Below are 10,207 nucleotides of genomic sequence, written 5' to 3'. Positions count from 1 at the left end.
CTGTGTACAGGTGTTATCAGTGCGTTGTTTTTTGCATGGTAGAAGGTGCTCAGTACTGTCTTCCTAACACTGGGTCTGGTGCCTGTGGATACCAAGGGCCACACATCTTTAGAACCAATATGACTCAGAGACAGGGAAGGCTATGGGAGGTGAGAAACATGTTTGAGACATTTCTTCCATGTAGTGGACTTCACCTGGGCATCAGCTGTCCGGATTGAAAGCTACCTCTCATTCGTACCTGCTCATGCCCAGTTCACAAGTAAACAAGACTGTTTGGACCTGCCCTTCATGTTTGTTCTGAGCTTCTAGCAGAGTATGCTAGCAATTGTGGTTTTGATAACGATCTCTAGACAGACTCTGGGTCAAATAGGGAGTTATGATGGTGTGGGCATTTTTTGCAGGGCTGGCCAAGCACACTGGCTTTCTTGAAGTTTCCTCCTTTTTCTCCAAATGTACTTCGAAGCTTCATCAGGCTTCTGTGTGTAGAAAGGGGTGTGTGTGTGTGTGTGTAGGGGGAAGACACTCAACCTATAGCAAGTCTCTCTTTCTTGACTTTTCCCTAACTGGCTAATCAGTCTGTATTTTAAAGAGCTGTAGTTAATAGTTTACTCTGGTTAATAAAGAATACTCCTTAATTATTGCCCCAACTTTGACCTACTGCTATCAAATTAAATTCAAAGTAAAAAGGGACCCGGGGGATGAAAGGGTAAGCTAAATGCAGGGTAAGCTAAATGCGGTACATATATACAATGGAATATTGTTTAGCCTTGAAAAGGAAGGAAATTCTGGCACATGCTACACAGCATGGATGAGCCTTGAGGACATTGATCTGAGTGAAATAAGCCAGACATAGAAGGACAGATACTATCTGATTCCACTTCTTTGAGGTTTCTAGAGGAGTTAAATTCATAGAAACAGAAAGTAGAAGGGTTGTTGCCAGGGCCTGGGGGGAGGAGGAAATGGGTAGTTGTTGTTTTGCGGAGACAGAGTTTTGTTTTGCAAGACGAAAAACTACTGGAAATTGGTTGCACAATATACATATATTTAACACTATTGAGTTGTACACTTAAAGATGGTTAAGATGACAAATTTTAATTTATATGTATCTTACCATAATTTAAATATTAGAAAATTGAAAGGACTGGTGTGAGTAAAACCAAACAAATAATCCTAGTTCTTAGGTCACTGGACTTCTACTTTTATCAATTTGTTTTAGAGGTTAATGTGTATGCTATCTTGCATCTTAACAGTACAAATGGTATTCTCATCGATATTTTGACTTGTAGTAATAAGAAAACCAAGATAAAAGTAAAAGCAGGTGCATTGCTATGAAATAAACCCATTATTTGTAAATGTGTCTGTGATCAGCAAAGGATGGAATAATTCTATGCTATGTCGATAGTAAAGTCATGCTTGCTTTTCAGGTGAAGCCAAAAATCTTCCCACTTACCCGGGGCCAAACAAGATGCGAGATTGCTATTGCACCGTGAACCTGGACCAAGAGGAGGTTTTCAGGACCAAAATTGTGGAGAAATCACTCTGGTAATGTCTGCTTTTGCTTTGTTTAATACTGATAAGTTTTCTTCTGTATGGAAAATAGCCTGAATACACGTCATCTTGCCATTTTCTGTGTTTGAGTGAGGATTAGGAAATATTCACACGGACTCTGGCTTACAGGGCAATTGTAGCCTGAGCTTCCATCCTTGGTGGTGAACTGATATTCCCTAAATGCTCGTAATGCCTAGGATTGAACAGCAGAAGGGAACAAAGCGAACATACGTAACTTTATCTGCCTGCAAGATACGTATGAGTACTTTTTAATTAGAGATGAACTGGAAAATGTATACTGTAACAAAAGAGTACAAATCAAGAATTTTGAGAGGGTTAATATTTGGAATAAATATTTAATAATAGGTTTTGAGGTTGAGAAGTTTGCTATATAACAGAACATCAGTACTTCTCAACTTTAGCTTGCCAAAGAATCATTTGGAGGTCTTGGTAAAACACAGATGTCTGCCCCGGACACATGGGGTGGGGCCGTGATTTGCATTTCGAACAAGCTTTCAGAAGATGCTGCTGCTGCGGGCCCTGGACCACACCCTGAGAGATAGAAAGTGATAGCACCCTAAAAGTCACAGCAGTTTACATAGGGGACGGGAAGAAATAAACCAGAAACTCGCAGGGTGAGGCAGCAGAATATCTCGTTACACACGTGTTAGCGGATGGAGGTGGAGGTTAGTCGTTTGTAGTCTGGGGGAAGCACACCAAAGCCGGTAGTGGGGCCCTGAGAGCGTCGTTCGTATGCGGTAGTTAATGGAGCAAAGAAGAATCCCTGTGTAGCCAAATAGTCCACCTTTGGGTTTAGAATTATGGGTTTTGTGGGTCTATTCAAATAGCTTTTTTGAGTTTGAGAAAATTTTTAACAGATGAATTACATTCCTGTATGTTTCTACTTCTAAGTGGAACAAACAACATGTTCTGACGACTTAATGAATTTAATTTTTAGAAAACTGTTAAGGATCTCCTGTCCCTAAAACGTGGAGACATATTTCTTCTCCATCTGCACCATTGCTGCCCATGCTGGCCAGCCTGCTCCTGAGGCCGAGCTATTACAGTTGTTGTGTTATATTAATGCATACTCCAGATTCTCTGAAATAATTTGCTGAAGAAAAATGAAAAGACTGAGGGATTTGTCAGAAGGCAAGTCTGGCTTTGGGTTGATGATAAGTTGACACCAGGGTTGATGATGTTATTATAACCTTCAAGGGTTATTTCCGTTAGCCTAATGTGAGAAAAATCCTTTCTTGTTTAAATAGTCGATGTTAGAGGCTTGTGGATCATAAACTTGAGAATTACTATCAGTCTCTATAAAGCTGGGCTCTCACCAGAACTGCTGAAGGAGGATCTCTGGCAAGAGAATTGATTTGGGAACCACTGTTTTATGTGAGGTTGAGGAATGGGGACCATTGTCTTCAAAATCTTTCAGACAAAGTTAGAAGTAGAAATCATGGTTTCTGGTTTTGGTGATGCTAGAAAATGTGCAGGAAAGGGAGGATGAGAGCTAAATAAAAACAATGACGTAGTAATACTGTCCTTTCCATGAAATCAGCTATCTGTGATGTAGTCAGAATCAAGGGGTAGTCCCCAAAATGCTGTCATTCCTTCAGTGCACTAGGGTAATAATCCCAATTCATCAGAGTTTCTGACTCCTTTGCAGATTATTCACACTTTTCTTACAGTTTTCATAAGATTACTTGTAGTTTATTAATTTATTCATTAGCTCAATGAAAAATTTGCTGAGTGCTTATCTAAGGAGAGGGGTGCTGCGAACAGAAAGTCACAACTCAACAGCAAAGAAAGAGACAAACCTACAGGACCTAATTCCAAGAGATTATTTAATATTTAGTATTGAGGCAAAAACCCTATTCTCACTGATGGGCTTTGCGAGTTGGTAGCCTCAAAGCTCTATGGTGTAAGGTCAGAGACAAATAAACCCACTTCATAAAAGAATTTAGCAAGGAAAATTGAGCTTGCCATTTGATGCTAAATACTTGAAACCAAAACTTACTGAATCTATACCACATCTGTGGTAGAAAAAAACTCAGTTCTTGCCTGTACATTAATGTAGTTCTGAATTAATAGTTCGTAACATCCACCAAGCAATGATATGCCAGTCAAAAGCAAATCCAACCATCTCTTTCAATCCAAGTCTCAAAGAATTCTCCTGTATAAAGTTCCAAGGAACGTGAACTCAGAGGAGAAAATACACAGAGAATGCAAGTAAATAAAGCATCATGTGCTTTTGGCAAGAGAAACAACAGACAGCAGAATCAGACCTACAGAGTTTGCAGAATGTCAACTAACAAAGTTTAATGAATCTAAAGTAATAAGAGACAAGATTAAAAACATGAGTAGGATAAGAAACAGTGAAGACTGACTGAACCAATTTGGAAAAGAATCAAATAGAATTTCCAGAAATGAAGAACACAAGAATTTAAATGAAAAAATAGATGAATTAAATAGCTGATTAGACATTGTTGAAGGGAAAATTGATAAACTAGAAGGTAAACTTGAAAAAGACTCCAGGGATACAAAAAGATGAAAATATGAGAGAAGTTTAGAGACACAGAGGTAGAATGATGTCTAAACATGCCTCATGAAAATTCCAAAGGTGAGAGGAGAGAGAATGGTGGAGAGGCCATATGTGAAGATTGCAGAAAGATGATGATATTTTAAGACTTAGCTTATATTCTTGAGTGGCATTGATTGGAGGGGCAGAACCCAGAGGCAGATGACCACTCTGGGACCTCTTCTAGAGTCGAGACGAGAGGATGAAGACCCAGACTCAGATGGTGGCTGGAAGACTAGAAGAAAGTGGACAAACCTAAGAGACAAGGTCAGGCAATGCTGACTGGACCAGGCCACTTGTCAGCTCACCACACCCGAGTTTAGTCATTGCCTCCAAGGAAGCAGCTGCTCCCTCTTCCTTGTGTCATGGCAATGACTTATGGAGCAAAGTCTTATGTCTCTTCAGCGGGCCTCCTCCAGGCTCAGCATCACCTTTAAGATTTGATCATTCATTTGACAAAGTCACTGTAGAAAACAAAGAGCCTATATCTGATTTCTGAACTCAAAAGAGCCAAGGGGATTTGGTGGCCTGGCAGGATGATGGTCATAGCCAGTAAGGCCTTGCACCCTGTCCAAGGGACATAGTGCTCCAGCAGGAACCCTCCAACACCCTCTGGAGAGGAGGGTCAGCCTTGAGCCCAGCTGCTGCTACCCAGTATTATCTGTCTTTTGACTCAGCGTGAAGTGCAGATGGAATGTATGAGAAAGAAGAGGGAGAATACACGTTTCCTTCCCTCCTTTTCATCAGCAGGAGGTTGTCTCTGGGGATCAGAGCAGGCTCTGACCATGCTTTACTGAGTGTTCCTCAGCATCAACTCGTGTCTACAGCATCACTGCCAATTACTGAACAGATATCTTAGGAAAAGCGTTCCCATTCATTCCTGTCTTTCCTTTTTATTTATTTTTGACATGGGAGAGTGGAGGTTGATAGTATCCATTGCAGATTTATTTGTAAGAACTCTTTGGATCAGATACATTTGGAAGAACAAGCCCTTTCTCCTTGGCCTTGTCCTTTATCCAAGAAAGTGATTTTGGGCAAAGTGTTCTTCCTACCAGGAAAAATATCTTCCTGATGTTGAGAGTGAGCTATAATTTTTTAATCATTTAAATTGCAACTCATTATTTGTTTACTGTTTATTTAAACTAAAAGGCTGTATGAAATTGGGCTGTCAGGGTTGGGGCTCAGACACAGCTGCCCGTCCTGGACTGCACAGTGTATCTGTCAAGAGCAACCTAGGACCCCCTTGGTAGGGGCTGCCTTTTGCTTCTAAAACAGGGGAGGAGAAGATTACATCAAGGAGGAAATCGCCATTTTATACAGTAAAAGGAGCATTTTAATGTTACATGAACAAAAAAGTTAAAAATAAGAGCTCTTAAGTGCTGGGTTAGTCCAGTCATTTATAAGACTATTCCATAATGTATCAGTGTTTTAATTTCCTTTTATTTATATAAGTGATTATTGTGAGGATGATATCATCTGCCTTTCCCCAGAAAATCTCCACAAAATATATATATATACAAAAAAACCCAGCCTCTGGCTCAGCGAGGAGCTGTCCTAAGGTTCCCGATCTGACCCTCGCCTTCCCTGGTGGCAGCTCTGATTGAGGCTGAGCCCATACCCTAAAGCCCATCCTGGGTCCCTGCCCCACGTCCAGCCCAGCAGCCCCTTTTCTCCTGCTTCCTCTCACCTGGTTTCATTTGTGTTGCCCTGTGGAAGGGAAGGGGCCAACCACATGGTCCTGGCCTGAGCTACCAAGGCACAGCACCCTCTGCCCCTTCTTGTCTTCCCCAGAGGCAGAGCCCATACAGCTCCTCACGTTCCAGTCGGAATATTGCTTATCTTTCTCAGCGTTGGGTCATGTTTGCTAAGTGATAAAGGCAAGTCGCAAAGCTATGTTCATAGTGAGATTCATTTTTGTTTAAAAAAATTGAGATTGCTCCAAAAATGGTTTGGACTATATGAATATAAATTTCAGTGTGGTTATTTTCTCGGAGTAGTGGGATTGTGGGGAGTATTTTTGTTCTTTTGTTTGTATGTACTTTTTTTTTTTTTTACATAAAATTAGCAATTAGACAGTAAAATAACTGCTTTCTAGAGCAAAGTGAGGAGGAGCTAACTCATCACCTTGTTTATTGACATGGGCGTAATTACAGAATCTCGGATCCTGTCATACTTACTGAGAACTTACCCGAATAAAGACTGTTTCCGCGCGGGTGGGTGTGCACTTCTGACTTAGAAGGAGCGTGTGGGTCAATGACACGAGAATGTCTTTCTGCTCATACCGAAAGATGAAAATTGCTCAGAAAGTGGTGCCGTTGCGTGGAGATATGACTAAACCAAGAAAGACCTCAATAGCTCCACAATGCTTAAGAGAGGGAGAAGCTATGTGGAGCTAGACTCTGAAAGGACAAGAGGAAGTCTGTGGTTTGGGAAGACAGATTTCATTTTCTGAGACGTTTTTAATAAAAACCAAGTTGTTGACTAGAAAACACTGACTTCGAACTTAAGAGATTATACAGGTAACATTTTCTCCCCTAACATTTACTTTTCTCTCTAATTTCTCAAGGTAAAGCTTAAAAAAAAGTCTTTTTGAAATAAATTCAGGCCTGTGGTCCAGACATCCCACACTAGCTGGAGTAGATGGACCCATCCCCCATAATCCTGGGGGGCTCCAGGTGGGGAGCCACCCCACCATGGTCCTGGGGTACTTCAGGCAGGGAGACATAGCCCTCCAAGTGTCTTTGCATGACTCAGAGAATCAGGATTCCAGTTCACTAACAACAGACCTGGTCCGCGATAGGTATTCATGGAAAAGCCTGATTTTTGGTCATCATAATGCTGTTTCTATGAGTGTCTGTGAAAAGGATTTTTTGGGTAGCTTTATGTAAACTAGATTTTTCGAAGACCTCGTGTGTCTTCTGTAATAGCATTTATTTTTATCCTTTACGTTAGTTTCTGACAGAGGCCTGATTAACATAGCTCTTATGTGGAGTTACAGGGTTTCACGCTGGACCACAGGGTCTTAGTGTAGGAGCGAGGGGCTGGGCTTGGTGAGGTTGGTAAGAATGTCTCTTTAACACCATGTCATCCTCTTCCCTGTTTCTTTACTCCCAGTCTCCAGAGAAAGGGTATTTGCATCCGGGGTGATTCTATATCGAAGGAGGTGTCTGTGTTATTTATGTGTCTAGGAATGATTTAGATTTGTATATTCTAAGTGAGGACTTTCTTCTCAACTTGGTAGGTGGGTGACGACCACGAACGTCAAGGTCCTAGTAGTCTCAGTGGCTGTGGCCTTGGGGACTCCTTACATTGACATTTGATGAGGTGGGCCCTGAGAGTTCCAGGCTTGCCGTGGGGTGGGCAGTGTGTCCCCTGGGTTTATGACAGCTTCGAGGCGATTATCTGGGTCCAGGGCGGGCCTGCAGTATTCCGAGCATCCTCATCCTGACATCCATCTTCAATTTCTCCTTCAGTTTGTCCTAAATCACAGGAGTCCACCTTGCATCAGAATGTGAGGAATCTCTTAGAACGTCACAGGAGAGCCCCGCTGACGGCGAGTGCTGATTTGCTTTTCCTGCACAAGCGTTGAGTGTCTACTGCACGTGGAGGGTTGCCCCAGGCTCAGCCTCAGGGCTAGTTGGGTCTTATCAGCGGTGCCAAGTGTGGCAAGCACCTGCGGGGAGAGACTGTGGGTCTGCTCATGGCTGGGTGTGCCTGTGTGGAGAAGGGCTCAGACCTGCCCTCACACTTCTGCCCTGTCTGTCCTCCCTGAACTCAGGGTTGAGTGATTTCCTCCCTTTCTCCTTTCGGGAGCTGTGGCCTGGGCATTTTCTGGGCTGGTAGGATACTGGAGTTCATGGGTTTTCCTTGGGCAAGTTAGAACCCTTTGTAGGAGACCCTAAAAACTTCCCCCACAGGCTGTCCGCCCCTCTCATCACCCCTGGCCTCCTCCCTCACACTCTCCTTCTCTCCCTGGGCCTTTCTGAAGGTTTTGGAGTTTGAAACATTTCTGTTGTCACAACTGGCGCATGTGTGACTCTGATTTCTCCTAAGAATCAAAGTCTCAGTCACTTTTAAAAGCGTGGCCAGGCCTTAATAAAGATAGGTCTGATGGTAATTTGTTAGTGAGAACATGTGATTTCTACTTGGGGGTCATGTGGTTTAAGAGGAAGGGGGCTGCTGTAGGTGATAGGATTTGATATTTGGGGAGCTATGTACAGTGGTGTAAGCCATGTACCATAACCCACCATAACCCTGTGAGTAGGGGTTTTGCATATGGGGAAACTGAGTCTTGGAGAGGTGTGGTAACCTGCTTGGGCTATGTGGCTATACACCTCGGAGCTGGGTCAGGCCAGGGAAACCAGTTGCAGGTCTCCCACCGAGGAGGTGGCCAGTGGGCTCTGGTTCCAACACACAGACATCCAGTTTGGGTCCCGGCACTTCTGGAAGGGCATTAGCAGTTCCCTGAGTGTGTTTCCCAGGCTTGGTCCCATGCCTCCCCAATGCTGACTTCCTCCTCTTCTGGTCCTACCTGCAAGGCCGGGCTGCCGGGTGTCCTCAGTGTTCCCATGATCTAGTAGCGGCCACCATGACCCCTTCAGTGCTTCATCAGCAGCGTCCCGTAGTCCCAGTGCTTGTGCTGAGTTCTTGAAATACAGGTGGTAATTGGCCCAGGTGACAGAAATGCACAGGAGGGTCCAGGCAAAGCACTTCTGCTCCATGTTTGGACAAAAACTGATCTGACCTCAGATTCTCTCCTTCCCTGGGGAGGGTTAACTACTTCTCTTAGTCTCCATTTCATATCTTCAGAATGCTGTGTGACATGACACGTATTTCTTCATTCTGCCCTTTGCGGTGACAGAGTGGCTTTCTCTCCTGGGAACTGTCCGTCCCTGTGGAAGCTGCTGTGAATAGTTCAGGCAGTGACATACAAGTGAGGGTTAGAGTTTGTATCAGACACTGAGAATCTTGCCTCTCAATAAGATGCAGTAATCTTATTGGGAACCTCAGGAAAAAAAAAATTTTTTTTATAATGGAAGCTCACAGATGCCAAGGCCCACGCTGCTCAGGGGTTTTAAAGGAGTTTTAAAATCTCCATTTCAAGGAAATGAGAGATGGACTTAGAAGAAATAAAAAAGATTTTCCTGCTGCCCGGCGTGCCTGTGGGATAACTTTGGCAGCGGAAGGGAGGCTCCTTTCTGGAACAATCCATCCGCAGGCCTTCCCAGTACCGGGCACAGCACCGCCTGCTGCAGGTATGGGGGACTCAGATCCTTCAAGCACCAACAGTCTGAGCGAGGGCGCAAGCTACACAACTTCCTTTCCATTCCTAGTCCTTCTGCTATGGCCTTTTGAGTACAGCATTTGGTTTAATGAAATTTTAATCCAGCTGTTAGTTAATGATTTAACCATATGCACATTTTATTAGCTGAGAACTGAGCTGTTCAGAGATAGGCTGGTGCCCTTTTTTGGGAAACCGGCCCTGCCTGCTTGGCTTCCAGTTCACGCTGGGCTGGGAAGTGAGCCCTGGGTTTCCTCCTGGAGTCACGGATCCAGTGTTTCTGGGCGCTCGGCCCTCAACTGTGGCCTTCTCTGTGGTGTAACGATAGTTCAGACTTGAGGCACAAAGACCAATCTTAAGGATAGGCCTCTCCAAAGAGACTGAGTGTGGGGTCCCTATTCTTTAGCATTCAGCCTTCCCATCTACCCCAAATGTGGAGCAGCTCAGCAGCTCCCCCACCTCCTTCCTGACCCCAGATATTGGGAAATGGACACAGATGTTTACGAAATAGCATGAAACTGGGGAAAACCAGGCTCACGATTATTTTCTCATGAGCAAACTTTGTTGTCACAGGGGCAGGCAGCCTCGGTGTGGGATGGGGCGTGCCAGCCTGTAGCAGATGCTGGGAAATGACTCATGGAGAAGTCGGAGGTTTCTCTGTGGGGCCCAAATGGGGACCTGTCTGAACTTCTCGGCTGCACATCTGGGCTCTAGGAGGAGGATGTTTGCAGACAGTTTTCCCTTGTCAGAATGCTCCTTAAAAGCAACTTGGTTTTCTGCAGGAGGTTTTTTTTTTT

At 43.9% G+C, this 10,207-nt stretch overlaps 1 protein-coding gene across 1 annotated transcript in view; it reads left to right on the top strand.

Moving 5' to 3' along the window:
• The window catches only part of RASA3 (RAS p21 protein activator 3), a 115,522-nt gene that overhangs the window by 37,012 nt on the left and 68,303 nt on the right, over positions 1 to 10,207 (top strand). The window contains exon 2 of the mRNA XM_011379550.2: positions 1,425 to 1,542. Coding sequence (XP_011377852.1) covers positions 1,425 to 1,542 — 118 coding nt within the window. The remainder of the gene's footprint in view (positions 1 to 1,424; positions 1,543 to 10,207) is intronic.

The sequence above is a fragment of the Pteropus vampyrus genome, unplaced genomic scaffold, assembly GCF_000151845.1.
Source record: "Pteropus vampyrus isolate Shadow unplaced genomic scaffold, Pvam_2.0 Scaffold363, whole genome shotgun sequence".
NCBI classification, from domain to species: Eukaryota; Metazoa; Chordata; class Mammalia; order Chiroptera; family Pteropodidae; genus Pteropus; species Pteropus vampyrus.
This window is presented reverse-complemented; position numbering and strand designations above follow the sequence as displayed.